This window comes from Pseudorasbora parva, chromosome 5 (genome assembly GCF_024679245.1).
Source record: "Pseudorasbora parva isolate DD20220531a chromosome 5, ASM2467924v1, whole genome shotgun sequence".
Classification (NCBI taxonomy): Eukaryota; Metazoa; Chordata; class Actinopteri; order Cypriniformes; family Gobionidae; genus Pseudorasbora; species Pseudorasbora parva.
Window position 1 is genome coordinate 40,026,929 of NC_090176.1, and position 16,359 is coordinate 40,043,287.

The 16,359-nt window shown below is 37.3% G+C and overlaps 1 protein-coding gene across 21 annotated transcripts in view; it reads left to right on the forward strand.

Moving 5' to 3' along the window:
• Window positions 1-16,359, forward strand: part of map2 (microtubule-associated protein 2) — a 65,483-nt gene that overhangs the window by 47,305 nt on the left and 1,819 nt on the right. For 15 of the 21 annotated variants that reach the window (XM_067444290.1, XM_067444299.1, XM_067444291.1 and 12 more), the window contains 6 exons: window positions 28-84; window positions 1,174-1,493; window positions 8,767-8,859; window positions 12,462-12,479; window positions 13,301-13,382; window positions 16,167-16,279. In XM_067444290.1, the coding sequence (XP_067300391.1) occupies window positions 28-84; window positions 1,174-1,493; window positions 8,767-8,859; window positions 12,462-12,479; window positions 13,301-13,382; window positions 16,167-16,279 (683 nt within the window). The remainder of the gene's footprint in view (window positions 1-27; window positions 85-1,173; window positions 1,494-8,766; window positions 8,860-12,461; window positions 12,480-13,300; window positions 13,383-16,166; window positions 16,280-16,359) is intronic. The other 6 variants (XM_067444298.1, XM_067444306.1, XM_067444312.1 and 3 more) reach the window with 4 other exon arrangements.

Consider the following 16,359-nt stretch of genomic DNA (forward strand, 5'->3'; position numbering starts at 1 on the left):
ACACCCTTTCTTCCCCTGCTCCTGTAGCTTTCCGTACTGAAGTCAAAGCAGAGCACAGGACAGGCAGGTCTCATAGTATGACAGGTATAGAGTATCATCCCTACTATTTCACCCTGTTTATTGTCAGTCCTTCATACCTGCTGTCCTGTGCAAGGATACGGTCACCGTAAAAATACAGTGCCATTCAAAGTTATTCACCCCAACAGCATATAGTTATAAAAGTGGAACTACGGTGTTTACCAATAATCTATGTATGCACTCTAACACTCATTTAAAAAGGTGAATCATTTTCATAGGCACTGTTTTACTTAGGGATTTATTTTCATTTACATTTTTGTGTATGCTTTCATTTTTTCAGTTATGCATGTGAGTATAAACACTTTTACTTATGTGTTTGTGTCTATTTAATATCTATTTAATATTTATATACATTATTATAACATTAAAAAAAGTAAGATATCATTGTCATCATCATCATCATGTGGGGTCCAAAAGTCTGAACTATGAAGTCCACTATGCAAAGAAATGACTTATAACTAGTAAAATTTAAATGCAACATTACATAAGATATTATGACTTGTTTTCATAATCCCAGCTTTTCCTTGTTTTTCAAATCACATGTATTTGATCAAAAATACAATAAAAACAGTAAGTTGGAGATAATACAATTTAGATTTTATTTTAATATATGCATTGTGGTGGCAATAATGAATTTTCAGTATTCAGTCTCCAGTATCACATAATCCTTCAGAAATAATTCTAATATGTTGATTTGGTGTTCAATAAACATTACCTTTTTTTATATTATCAATGTTGAAAAAATGTGTGCTGCTTAATATTTTTGTGGAAACCATGATTTTTCTTAATGCTTTAATGTAATTTCACAAGAATATCATTTATTTTTGTATTTGTAACTTTGTGTCTTTGTGTCTGTGTCTATCCTGACACTTTTAATTAGTGAACATAAAAAATGAATTGGCTGAAAACAGGTCTTGGTATAATATCTGTTGTATTAAATTAGGAAAAAGCTAAATGGGATCATTTTCACTAGTGGACTTTAGATTGCACTGTATTTATGTGAGAAAATTTGTGTCATCTTCACATGCTTATGTTAATGTTGCATTTCTAAATCCTAGCATTCTAACTGCTAATTAAGTTCTGTTTCAACTGTAGGCACAGAGTCTGCTCGGTCCCGCTCTGCCCGCAGTGGCACCTCCACACCCCGCACCCCCGGGTCCACGGCCATCACCCCTGGAACCCCTCCCAGCTACTCTTGCCGTACTCCGGGAACCCCCCGCACTCCGGGCACCCCCAAATCCCTCAGCCTGCTGTCACAGGAGAAGAAAGTGGCCATCATCCGCACACCTCCAAAATCGCCGGCGACTACACCCAAACAGCTGCGCGTCATTAACCAACCGCTGCCTGACCTCAAGAACATCAGATCCAAGATTGGCTCTACTGACAACATCAAGTACCAGCCCAAGGGGGGCCAGGCAAGTCCAAATCCGATTTCACCACAACTGAGGCTAATAGCAAACACCTCCCTTGTGGGCACACTGTCCTTTCAAGTGTTCTTTACTGTGTCTCGCACTTATCCGCATGTATCAATTCACTGTGTGCATGCTAATGGCTGCACATAATAGCTTTTAGGCCATTTCACTCATCTTTTTGGATTGACTGGTTAATTGCTTGACTGAAATTAAATATAGCACTTGTTCTCATGACATGGAGCAAATCATCTTCCCAAACTTTACCTCTTATTATTTATTTAATCTTTTCTTTATCTTTTTACCGGTAAATGGCAACCTTTGCACTTTGATGATCACAAGAATGCTCTTAAATGGCTATAATGCCCCTTTTAAAATATTAATATAAGACTCTGATGTCCCCACAGTGTGTATGTGAAGTGTTAGCTCAAAATACCCAACAGATTATTTTTGTAGTATGTTAAAAGTTTCATTTTTGGAGGGTGAGGGTGGAGGGTGTATGTCCCTTTAAATGCAAATGAGCTGCTGCCCCCAGCCCCCTTTCAGGAAGAGGGCCGAGATTCTAGAGCTCATGTTAGCAGCTCCGATTACCTCACACAGACACGCACTGAAAAGGTCAGAAACTGTTCAGCCTTTTATGTTCAAACTGAGCATAACAATGTCTGACAATGATAGAGAGTCTCAAGGAATGCAACAGGGCGTTTCTGAATGGTCAGTTGATTAATTTATGTAGCTTTTGTGGACTATCTTCAAGTCGTTGATTAGTATAGTCTGTCATGAAAAATCGCTCATGAGGGAACTTTTGTAAGATTCCTACAGAGTCACCAATAAAGTTGAAAATTAATTCCGCGAATAACTGCAATTGCAGTTTTCAAACAGAGATGGCGACAAAGAGGAAAAAACTACAGACTGCAGCTTTAAAAAATAAAAACAATTTTAAAGAAAATTTCTCCCTTCGCTTTGAACTTTGAGCATCGTAACTTTGCAGATGTTGTGTATGCTCAAAATGCAACATTAACACTAACTCAAGTTAAAGAAGTGAAATCATAATCAATCACCCCTTTAACACAAACCATTTCACATTATTTTTATGTTGTTAGATTTATAATATCATGACTCACATTTCCTGCCATTAGACCATCATTTACCTGTCATCAGACCATAACCATTTTAAATCAATATAATAATAATAATATTAAAAATACTTGGTTACATTTATAGCACTTTTCTGGGCACTCAAAGCGCTTAACATATAGAATGGGGAATTCATTGTCTGGGAATTCATTTATCTATTATTTCTTCCTCTCTATTTCAACATATCATATAGAAATGCTGGAGAGACTGTTCTAATGCTAGATAGCCTTGGGTGGCATACTGGGATTATAGAAACTTCATGAATGCATGCACACCCATGCACCAAGGTGGTTTTCCTCTTTTGTCTAGGAGACACTGATCGTGTAGGAGGTTTGTTTTCCAGGATGAATAGAGTTCTTGGGACGATGGGGACAGACTCGTGATGTAAACACCCCTTGTGTTTTTAGGTCATTTCATGCAAGCTTGCTATAATGAGTAGGGTGTAGAATGCGCATGCTGGAGTGACATGTTTATGTCTGGCTTGTGGCAGAGTGCAGCAGTGCAGAGAAAAGGATCTCGTCAGCCAGAGGGGTGGGAGACTGCAGTGATAAACTATAAGGAAGGACATTGGAGTAATTGAGTGTGTCTATCTTATATGTCTCCAAGACAATGTGTTAGATTTCAATTCTTGAGAAAATGATGCGTGAAACATAATCTAAAGTTTTTGTAACAAGGACAAAGTTTTGAAGTGAAAACTCAATATTAAGTTATTACATTTGAAATCATTAAATGGAGAAAAAATATTGAACGGGGCTTGATCGGGAAATGATTGGATTGGAGGAAAATGGTTGTTACATGTTTTTTTTTATATGGTTTTAAGTATTATTTTGATAACATTCCTTTAAATGATTAAATAATTTTTATGTCACTTTTAAATATTTTCTTTCATTTTATAATGTTTGTTGAGTTTGTACACTTTTAGAAAAAAAGGTGCAGTGCTGTCACTGGGGCTGTACCCTAAGGTACAAAAGTGAAAAGGTATATCTATCCCCTAAATGGTACATATTGATACCTTAAAAGATACATATCTGTACTTTAAGAATGCATAGTACCATAAAGGTACATATTAATACCTCTTTGCTGCCCCAGTGACAGCAATGTACCTTTTTTTCTGACAGCGTATTTGATCATAACTTCATCAAATCTTTCACACTGTTAGTAAACATTGTATACTAACAGTGTGAAAGATTTGATTTCATAATGGCTTGAAAAGTTAAAAGTACAGTAGCAAAAAAAGCCCAGAGAGTGAATAGATGAAACACAATTTTTATTGAATAAATACATCCTGTAAAACTTAATGTATGGCTGTTTTTGATTTAAAAAAAAACTTACATAGTAAAATAATGAAATACAACATGTAGATTGGGTTACACTTTATTTTAAATTAAGTGTAATTGTATATTTAAGTACTGTGAAATATTAATTAACAACATGTACTTTAGGGTTAAGGTGGGATTAGGGTTTGGTTGAGGGTTAGTTGCGTGTAATTATGCATAATTTACTGTTATTCCTATGGTAAGTACAATGTTACCCCCTTTTAACAATGACTGATAATACTGAAAAGTAGCAGTTAAATCATTGTCACTTTCTAAGTTTGTCACTAGTTTATCTAGTCTTTGTGAGTCCTGTTGACTTTAAACTGATGAATCATCTAGTGAACTTGAAAATGGCATTGAAGTTCATTTTAGGGCACTCAGGACACCCTACGGAGAGTGCGTTGTATAACCTATGCCACGGCCTGAATCTGTCTGGACCCAAATGCTCCTTCACCCCTGGATGACAGCGGGTGTCTCCCCAGCATAATCACTCATAGAACAGGTCTAAGAGACAGTGACATGAGCCACAATCTCTCAAGGTTCAGTGAGCGGGCATGTGGCGGCCACTGCCATTCTGTGTTTGCCCAAGGGTGAGACAGGGTAAGAGTACTGCGCCTGTCTGTGCCTTAATGACATAATATGTCTACTGAGGGCCACTGAAGCAGATGGGGACAGTCTGAAACCCCAGAACTGGAAAACTCGGAAAACATGTGCATGTTTTTCAATGTCAGAACATTTCATTGGATTAATATTCATCTAAAAACTGCAAAGCTACTTCAGTTCTAGAGCTGAGTTATGTAGATACTTGTTTTTACTTTACAGATATAATTAATAATGATGTTTACTTTATAAATTAAAGCTGCTGTCCGTAACTTTTTTTGTGTTCAAGATTAACAAAAATTATATAATGAGAATGTACAATATGAATCCATTTTCCAAACCTTGTTTTTGTCCTACCCTGAATCAGTATGGTACACTCATAAGTGTTTATATTGGGACTATTTCAGAGCAGACTGATAGGAACCGCTAAGGAGGAGCACAGTCCATGCGTGACTCGCCATAGACATTAAACAGAGAGAAGTAGCTCCGGCTGCAATGTTCTTCCGCAAGACGGATGCAGTTCTGTTTATTAACCGCTAGAGCACAAAACGTTACAGACTGCAGCTTTAATTTATAACATCCCCACAGAGGTTGTATATTTTATTTTTAATGTAATTAATGATGATCATTTTTACAGTATATAAGATTTGGATACATTTAGAGATCGTAACATACCCCATTTCTTAAGGTCATAAATCATAATTTAGTTCTTCATGATCATATTTCACCAACTTTCTGACCTATAGAAATACATGGACCGGTTGTACTACTGTGCCTTTAATACTTCTTGTTCAAGAAAACATTGTTTATGTATATAATTTCAAAATAACACATTTTTGTTGTTTTTAAAAATATATATATATTTTTTTTTTGACTGGTCATGAATTTGCACAATAATAGTAAGAAATATGTGGCTATTATTATACTATTTTGTCACCAGTTAGTGAGTCCTGCGTAACATTCCCATTAAGATGCACTGATCATCTTATGTTTAAAATGTCCCCAGTATGAAGTCCATATATAATGATAGTGGAGTTTTTGTACTCCTGTACCTTTAAGACTTTGAAACTTATTTGAACTTAAGTTACAGTATTTTCGTGTGAAAGTATCTCAAAACATCTCAAAATATTGAGCATTTAATATTGTGTGTGTGTGTGTGTGTGTGTGTGTGTGTGTGTGTGTGTGTGTGTGTGTGTGTGTGTGTGTGTGTGTGTGTGTGTGTGTGTGTGTGTGCGTGCGTGCGTGCGTGCGTGCGTGCGTGTGTGTGTGTGTGTGTGAGAACTGGTAAACCCTACGTTATGGGGACAATATGTCCCCACAAAGATGGCAATATCCGAAATCCTTGTCCTTGTGGGGACATTTTTAGGTCCCCATGAGGAAAACATCTTATAAATCACACAGAAGGAGTTTTTTTGAGAAAGTAAAAATGCAGAATGTTTCCTGTGATGGGTAGGTTTAGGGGTAGGGGTAGTGTAAGGGGATAGGATGTACAGTTTGTACAGTATGAAACCCATTACGCCTATGGAAAGTCCCCATAAAACATGGAAACATGACATACGTGTGTGTGTGTGTGTGTGTGTGTGTGTGTGTGTGTGTGTGTGTGTGTGTGTGTGTGTGTGTGTGTGTGTGTGTGTGTGTGTGTGTGTGTGTGTGTGTGTGTGTGTGTGTGTGTGTGTGTGTGTGTGTGTGTGTGTGTGTGTGTGTGTGTGTGTGTGTGAGTGTGTGTGTGTCCTTGTTTATATAGTGATTACATTTTGGGGACCAGCCCATATAAATTTAAATATATATATAGATTTTTTTGTTGTTGAAAATGTAAAAACACAGAAAGTTTTCTGCGATGGGTGATTTAGGGGTTGGGATAGTGTGAGGTGACAGCATATACAGTTTGTACAGCATACGAATCATTATGTCTCTGGAAAGTGTGTGTGTTTGTATGTTTCATGGCACTTTTCATCACTCAGACAGAGTTGACCTTACCACATTTGACTGTGTCATAGCTTGGAGAGTGTATGTAAGATTAAGAACTTTCATGACTCATTTATCTCTCGAGACCAAACACAGACTCGCTTTGGCTCCAGTGCAGCTGTCTCTCTCCCTGAAGGGTCATCATCTGGGCATTGTTCTCCATCAGTCCCACTGCATCGGTATTATGTCCACTTCATTCAGATTTACAGTATTTCAGCAGATTGGCATGTGTGCAATAGTGTGTGTTCAAGAGATTTCAGTAACATTGACTACAGTTGTTCACTCTAAACCTGTTTTCTGAACTAGCCCAGGTCCAAATCCCTAATCTCTAATAAATGAACACTGTCTTAGAAAACAGCTGAGGCCAGTTAAAAGCATGCTATTACAACAGCCAGCAGCCCGGTGGTGGGTGCACTGTTGAAGTCTCTGTTCCACTGCAATAACAGCTAAATGGATTATGCCTCAGATGATGTGTGAAACTGCCACTGTACATAGACTACAGCAGTCAGATGTCATTGCTTGACTCAGGTGTCTGATGAACTAAAGTGCATTTAGCCTCTATAGACTATAAGTCGCACTGACTGATTCATTTTCGTTGGCCTCTTAGGTGTTTCTTGAGCTTGCACCTATTATATTGGATTCTATTCTATAAAGGCCCATTGAAAGGTTCTATGTAAATAAATAAAAATATATATACACACAGATCAGGCACAACATTATGACCTGTTCCTAGTATTGTGTTGGTCCCCTTTTGCTGCCAAAACAGCCCTGACCCGTCAAGGCATGGACTCCACTAGACCTCTGAAGGTGTGCTTTGGTATCTGATTCCAAGATGTTATCAGCAGATCCTTTAACTTCTGTAAGTTGTGGAGTCTCCATGGATCATGGATCGGACTTGTTTGTTCAGCACATCCCACAGATGCTCGATGGGTATTAGATCTGGGGAATTTGGAGGCCAAGTCAACACCTCAAACTCGTTGTTGTGCTCCTCAAACCATTCCTGAACCATTTTTGCTTTGAGGCAGGGGACATTATCCTGCTGAAAGATGCCACAGCCACCAGGGAATACCGTTTCCACGAAAGGCTGTATAGGCTGTAACAATGTTTTGGTAAGTGGTACATGTCAAAATAACATCCTAATGTATGACAGGACCCAGGGTTTCCCAGCAGAACATTGCCCAAAGGATGACACTGCCTCTGCTGCCTTACCTTCTTTCCCAGGTAAGCAACGCACAAGCACAAGCGGCCATCCACGTGATGTAAAAGAAAATGTGATTCAAGCCACCATCTTCCATTACTCCATGGTCCAGTTCTGATGCTCACGTGCCCACTGTTGGCTCTTTCGGCGGTGGACAGGGGTCAGCATGGACATCCTGACTGGTCTGCAGATGGCAAAAGATTCACTTGCTTCCTAATATATCCCACCCACTTACAGGTGCCATGATCATGATGAAGAGATGATCAGTGTTATTCACTTCACCTCATCATAATGCTATGCCTGATCAGTGTGTGTATATATATATATATATATATATATATTATAGATATATAATATACACTGTTATTATATTATATACACATAAATATTATATAATATATATAATACACCCTGTAAAATACTGTTATTATTCTATTTCGTCACTATTTTGTCCTGCACAGTGACTCCCAAAATCCATGTATAAAAGGGCGATCTCTCTGGGATTCTTGAAAATGTTGCTAATAATTTTTTTAATTTTTATCTAGAATTACATCCATGTTAATTTATTCAGCCATTTAGTGTGATGGCTTCATTTAATGGAGATACTTTCAGCATTAATTAGCATAAAATAACTGTCTAACTTTTGGAAACGGTGTCAACAATGAGTACAGTTGCAGTTTAACCCTTAAGGGGAGATTATTTTAACAGTAATTAAATCATCACGTTTCTGCACTGATGGTTGCTTGTAGACAGGGATTGCTCGCCACTAGCCACATTGTTTTACTTGCTGCACATTTGCATAAAGTTGACCTCTGCTCAACTCTGTTGCTTTGTCAACGCTTTACTTTTAATCACTGGGCATTACCCGGTTGATTCTTGGCTGCAGGTGCAGTGAGCAGACGGGTCAAGTTCATCTTTATGGGTTGTTATTTGAACCACTCTTACTGATGATCTGTCTCATAAATGCACGGCTACCAGTTGTCTGTATGTGTGTGTGCATGTAGGCATATGTTAGTTTGTGTTTCCATCTTCATTAAAAGAGCCACATATCTTTGTATTTTTCTAGATTCAAATTTTAAATAAGAAGCTGGACTTCAGTCACGTACAGTCAAAGTGCGGATCCAAGGATAATCTGAAGCATTCGCCCCGTGGAGGCAATGTATGTACTGCTCCATCTCTCCCTATGTCTCTCTCTCCTTCTTTTCCAAAGCCAACAGACCTCCACGGTTTACTCTGTCCATTAAGAATAAATCTGGATAACCCTAACATTTCGCTTTCCTTTTGGATCTGAGAGTCCTAGAATTCCAACTTTTGTTCTGGATACTTTTCTGCTGCACTGGATGACAAAAATGCCAACCATGGCAGATGACCTCGAATTCACAGTGCACACACCAGATATATCTTCACACGTGGGCTAAAATGCCAAACTGAAGTCCCTTCTTGTTGTTCATCATGTGAAAATATATACACCTTATATGTATATATTTGTAAACTGTAATGCAGGTGTTTGATGGTGACCCATCAACACTTGTGGGTTTACTGTATGGTAGTCATATCAGATTAAGACTACGCATCACCCTCCTTTTCAGTATCTTTAATTTCTCTGTTTGAGAAAATTTTTGGTAATGTCTATGGTTATTTTCATGCTGAAAAAGTTTTTATCAACAGTCTGTATCATGGAGTAGTTGCTGTCAACCTTTTCATTCTTCTCTTCTTTAGGTTTCAAGGTTTCCTCTTTTATACTTTTTAGGTTCTGTTTCAAAACCTAGTAAGCCACCTTGCTGTCTGCCGGCTACATAGGCATTAAGGCTACAACATACTCCGCAAGAACAGAGAAAAAAGTTCTCTCTCCCAGGGCTGCGAGAACAAAATGACGTTGTTTTGTTCTCGCAGCCCTGGTTTGGGAGTTCTCTCAGCTTGTTCTCGACACATCGCCTGAGCAGAACTTTTTTCTCGCGGGTGTCCGCGAATTATTGTGTGATTGGTCAGACATTTAAAGTGGGCGTGGTTAAAGGGTTACTTCAGCGATTAGCATATAGCTTTGTATCAGTAGAAACCCTGGAGTATATTCAAATGATTGTGCTTTCCCCCCTCATATCCCCCTGAGACAAAAGATTTATGCATTTTATTTCTGGAAAAATTCCTCCTATGACGCAAATTGATGATATTTGCATCATAGGAGGAATGTTTGGCCAAAGGCTAAAGACTACAGCCAACAGAGGGAGATATTTCCACATGTTTTGAACTCGCGCATGGGGGATGGGGATCACACTCACAGCTCACCTCGCAGCTACAGGCACTCATTTAAACGGAGCTATGATGACCAATGCAAGTCTTTTAACTTCTCAAATTAATTTATATGAAAGTTAAGCTTGCAAAGGAATGAACTGAAACGTGCCAGACTGAACTCGCGTTGTAAATGTATGCCGCGAGTATAGTCACGATTACCTCAGCTCTCATCACGAGAGCTCATCAGCTCATTCAGCTCATTTATCTCCCTCCTGCTCACTAACTGAGTTAGTGCTCAGTGCTGTGATACTCACGCGGTGACTCACTCATTATATTAAACAGACACGTTCAGTTTTTAATTGTATTGTCTTCTCCAATTCAGTCACAGTAATCCAGTAGCGGTGGCTTTGGGAATGGCCTCCCAGGGCAGCGAAGCATTCTGGGAATTGTAATCTTTCATCCCCATGAGACAAATACATTTTCTGTCTTTTCTCAGTCTAGAAATAATTTCACATTTCTACTACATTGATGACCCAGTTTAAATACAGATTCATCTTCTCAGCGCTGAAGTACTCCTTTAATGCAGAGAAACTCAGATGAGCTGCACCTGCTTTTCTCTGGAAGTGGAATGTACTGGCCAGAACGAACTTTGTTCTTGTTCTTGCCACCTCGAGAAAATGAACAAATTTCTTTGTTCTTGCAGAGTATGTTCCAAGCTTTATCCTTACTGAAATGAAACCTCATAAGGGACTTATTTTTAGTGCCCCACAAATGCAGTGGCTTAGTGTGTTATATACAGTGAATTTTAAGTTTGTCTTTAGATTTAATCTTTTAATTAAAGTTTCTAATGTACACCAAGGCTAAACTACAATGTAACTCTACAAAATAACTCTTCTATTTTCATATATTTTAAAAAACATATTACCACAGCCAATACTCCGGTCACTCTGCACCAGATAATATGTTAGCATGTTTAGCATTACTAGCATGATTAACTTGTTTCATTCATATTTGCTAACACAAATGAACATGCTGTTACCATTATTTAATGTTGCTAACACATTTAGCATGTCGATAACATGATTAACATATTGCTGATATATGTTGATTTCATGTTTGCTAACACAAATGACCATACTGCTAACATTATTTTATATGCTAACCTATTAATAACATGATTTGCATGTTAACATGATAATAATACTGTTAAATGATGTTGTCCTAGGATAGTCATTAAGCTTTGCTAGTGATAAAAGCTTAAATACTCTATCGCTGTGTCCAGATCAAATACTTCCCTAGTATGACAAAACAGTCTTCGAATACATAGTTGAAAAGTCTCCGGTGCTGCATGGTTGATTCACTATTTAAGTAGTGGAATTTGTGAGCGGAAAGACTGACCTCTCCAGAGTGGAATCTTTAAAAAATGTTATACTTCAAAATGTCTGTGTGCTGCTGCATGTCCCTGTGTGTGTAATAAGCAGAGTGTATGTGCGTTGTAGACCCACCTATTACCAACACACCCTTTAAATAACACAAATAATGCACTATTAACTATTAACTTGCCTCAAAATAGCAATGCGCCAACAATGTGCCTGAACACACTTTGTTTTCAGACTAGCACACCCATGGGCTCAAATGAATCTCCTATTTAAACAACATAACGCTGTACGTAAAAATGATAACTGCATCAGGCTGAAACAAGCAAAAAACCCTTTGTCTTGCTTGGCGCTGCATTGCTTCGGGTGTTTGATAGGGCTCTATTTTTAATGTACAAAAGTCCTGACCCACTCATTATAAGTCTATGGGACTTGTAGTTTTGATTGTCCATTTCATGAAAACCGTAGGACAAGTTAGAAAAGATATAGCAACCCAAGTTAGAATAGTCTGGAGTTTTGACCTGAGTTTTGTGGTTATAGCTTGAAATGGTCTATATGTTATATAATCTCAGAAGAAGAAGAATACGCTTAAATAGTAGATCAGTATGTTGGCTTTGTCTAAACGGTAGTATCAACTGTGCTCTTCATGTGAAACGCACAGTAAACTTCTCATAATTGATTTCAGTTGTTTGCTGTTAACTTGTTGCTATGCTAAATATGTGATTAATATACCCAGCATACAGATATATTGTGTAAAATACATAATTTTGAGTGTTTTTAGTTTTTTAGTGAATTATTTTGAGTAATTTTAGTGAATTATTTATATTAATAATTAATTTTTGTTTCACTTTGTCTGCCATCCAGATTTTTTTTTTTTTTTTTACGAAGCCTGTTGCAATAAATTTCTGCCATTGCTTTCACTGCAAAGGATGAATGCAATGCAGTCTCACAATTTGATCAAAAGAAATGATCTTAAAGGCAGCATGCCGATGCCTAAAATAGCTGCCTACATAGTCAGCTCACAAGGTTTTGGTCTCTCTGTTCTTTCTGATTGTGCATATTGCTTACTGAAATGTCTTGACCAGTGTTTTCAGAGCTGGTATGTGCTGAGTCATGTCTGTACTTCAATCAGATTTGCTTTTTCTGCCCCTTGCAGCAGCAGCGGTCAGTCATTGTGAGTGACTATTACAACAAAGCTATAATGAGCACACTGTGTAGATCATGGCTACTAAGGTCATGGGGTTGATCCCCACAAAATATTATTTACTCTGTCTGTTTAGTTAAGATTGGAATATTCCATAACTTTCTGGAACATTAGTTCAATGCAGGAATGAGCACTACGATATAACAGTTACCTACATTTCTCTTATTTATTTGTATCAGGACAAAATCTCATTTTAAATATTTGATGATTCAGTTCACCAATCTAACCAAACCAGTATTTACTCTGCCATGAATTTCTAAACATCTAAAAGTCTGTCATAAAGAATTATTGTATTCGTGATATTACTGGTGTTGTGACATCTTCAGCATATTTATCAGTTCTACTTGATTTGCAGCACAGCTAACATGCAGCCCTTACAAAACAAAAATACACTACAGTATATTGGAAAATATCATATTATACATTAGGCAATATATTCACATATATGGGATTTAATATTTATATTTTCCATTATATTGCAGTATATTGAAAGTGGCAATCATTTGTATAGTTTGCAATATATTGCATGAATATTTAATATATTGTATAATAACATCAATATATTATTCCATGAATTTACAATATATTATAATATATTTCAAATATGGGTAAATATATTTTTCTTTCGTAAGGTTGTTTTAGTCTAATTAATTGACCTGTGCTACTTTTTAGGCAAAGCTTCTTTTTTGTATGTTGCAGTTTCAGATGTGAAGAAGATCTGAAATGACTCCTTGCCTTTATTATCCTATTTGTGTTTTATCTTTGTACTCAACATCTGGTGTTTCTTACAGGTTCACATTCAGTCTAAGAAGATTGACCTTAGTCATGTGACCTCCAAGTGCGGATCCTTGGACAACATCCGCCACAGGCCAGGTGAGCATGCTAATGAATTCTGAAATATTTAGACACATATTGGAAATTTGCAATGTCATGATACATATTGTGTTTAAAGTGTGCAATGCCTGAGTTAGGCTATTGGATGGCATAACAGCACCATCTTGTGGTTATATTTTAATCTCCTTCTTTGCCAAACCCATTAAAAATATTTTGCTATAAGAATATAAGAATTATGCAGACCTTTTCCACTAGTTAACATAGATCAGATCTGTATTTTAAAGAACAGATATTTTATAAATATTCATATTTTATGTAGATTTGGGAGCATATAGAATCAGTACCATTGAAAAGTTTGGGGTCAGTGTTTTTTTTTTATTCAAAAAGTAAGTAGAGTTGAGTTGAGCAGCATCACACACTTCAGGCCGTCTATGATGAAACAGTTATCAGACAGGCCCAAAAAATTATATCTGACCCCACTCATATCCTTCATCATGAGTACCAGCTACTTCCCTCGGGAAGACGCTTTAGAGTCCCTAAGTGCAGACTCAACCGCTTTAAGAACTCCTTTGTACCCCTGTCTATTATAGCCTTAAATAAGCATTAAGGTTACCTCTGAGATGTATTTTAAATTTTAGAACTGTAGTTTAAAGGGCAATGTGCAGTTGGTTGTTTGATTGTAGTTTGTATATGTATCGCAGATATTGTTTGCGTGTGTGTAAAGTGCGTATGTACAAGTGACTTTCATGCATTTATTTATTTACGTATTTATTATTATTTATTTTTTTATACAGCAGACAGTGTTTTTGTATGTGTCCAAGACAAATTTCCTTCGGGATAATAAAAGGTCAATCAATCAATCAATCAATCAATCAATCAAAGTATACAATTTATCAAAAGTGACATTACAAACAATTTTAATGTAACAAATGATTTATATTTGAAATAAATGAAAAATTGTTTACCATTTATTAAAAAAATCACAAAAGAATATTAAGTGGCATAATAAGAAGATAATAAGAAATGATTCTTGAGTAGCAAAACAGCACATTAGAATGATTTCTGAAGGATGTGACACTGAAGACTGGAGTAATGATGCAAAAAATTCAGCTTATTACAGGAATAAATTACATTTTAAAATACACTCACCTAAAGGATTATTAGGAACACCATACTAATACTGTGTTTGACCCCCTTTCACCTTCAGAACTGCCTTAATTCTACGTGGCATTGATTCAACAAGGTGCTGAAAGCATTCTTTAGAAATGTTGGCCCATATTGATAGGAGAGCATCTTGCAGTTGATGGAGATTTGTGGGATGCACATCCAGGGCATGAAGCTCCCGTTCCATCACATCCCAAAGATGCTCTATTGGGTTGAGATCTGGTGACTGTGGGGGCCATTTTAGTACAGTGAACTCCTTGTCATGTTCAAGAAACAAATTTGAAATGATTCAAGCTTTGTGACAGGGTGCATTATCCTGCTGGAAGTAGCCATCAGAGGATGAGTATATGGTGGTCATAAAGGGATGGACATGGTCAGAAACAAAGGCCGTGGCATTTAAATGATGCCCAATTGGCACTAAGGGGCCTAAAGTGTGCCAAGAAAACATCCCCACACCATTACACCACCACCACCAGCCTGCACACTGGTAACAGGGCATGATGGATCCATGTTCTCATTCTGTTTACGCCAAATTCTGACTCCATCTGAATGTCTCAACAGAAATCAAGACTCATCAGACCAGGTAACATTTTTCCAGTCTTCAACTGTCTAATTTTGGTGAGCTTGTGCAAATTGTAGCCTCTTTTTCCTATTTGTAGTGGAGATGAGTGGTACCCGGTGGGGTCTTTCTGCTGTTGTAGCCCATCCGCCTCAAGGTTGTGCGTGTTGTGGCTTCACAAATGATTTGCTGCATACCTCCGTTGTAACGAGTGGTTATTTCAGTCAAAGTTGCTCTTCTATCAGCTTGAATCAGTTGGCCCATTCTCCTCTGACCTCTAGCATCAACAAGGCATTTTCACCCACAGGACTGCCACATACTGGATATTTTTTCCTTTTCACACCGTTTTTTGTAAACCCTAGAAATGGTTGTGCGTGAAAATCCCAGTTACTGAGCAGATTGCCAAATACTCAGACCGGCCCGTCTGGCATCAACAACCTTGCCACGCTCAAAATTGCTTAAATCACATTTCTTTCCCATTCTGACATTCAGTTTGGAGTTCAGGAGTTTGTCTTGACCAGGACCACATGCCTAAATGCATTGAAGCAACTGCCATGTGATTGGTTAATTAGATAATTGCATTAATGAGAAATTGAACAGGTATTCCTAATAATCCTTTAGGTGAGTGTATATTCAAATAAAAAACATATTTTAATATATTAATGTTTAATATTTGAGTTGTAATAATGTCTCACAATATTATAGTATTTGCTGTACGAAAAAATAAAAAATAAAATCCGGAATCTGTATTGTTTTTACAGGTGTTTTACTTGTATTTTGGATAACGCATTGCATTGTATTGTGTTTTAGGGTTAATGGAAAAGTAACGGAAAGTTACTGAATAATGTCCTGGAGGAAAATTACCAATACATTTTCCTTTTTGTATTTTTTACGGTGTAGTTTTGATCAAATAAATGCAGCTTTAGTAAGCATAAGATACTTTAAAAAAATAAAAAATGTACTGCCCCCAAAACTTTTGAACAGTGTAGTAAATCTTTAGATTAAACATTTTGTTAGTTCTTTGAAAAAAAGAAATGTTCTTTTAATAGTTCACCAGCAGAGAAATGAGAAATTGCATTGTGTTTGTGTTGGTTTCTCAGGAGGTGGTCATGTGCGCATTGAGAGTGTGAAGCTGGACTTCAGAGAAAAAGCCCATGCAAAGGTAGGCTCACTGGACAATGCCCATCATACGCCTGGAGGAGGCCATGTACAGGTGAGTGCGCAAACCTAACAAACATTTTTACTGATCCGTCCCACATCATATATGAGGACGAGCTAAGTGACCATCGCTGA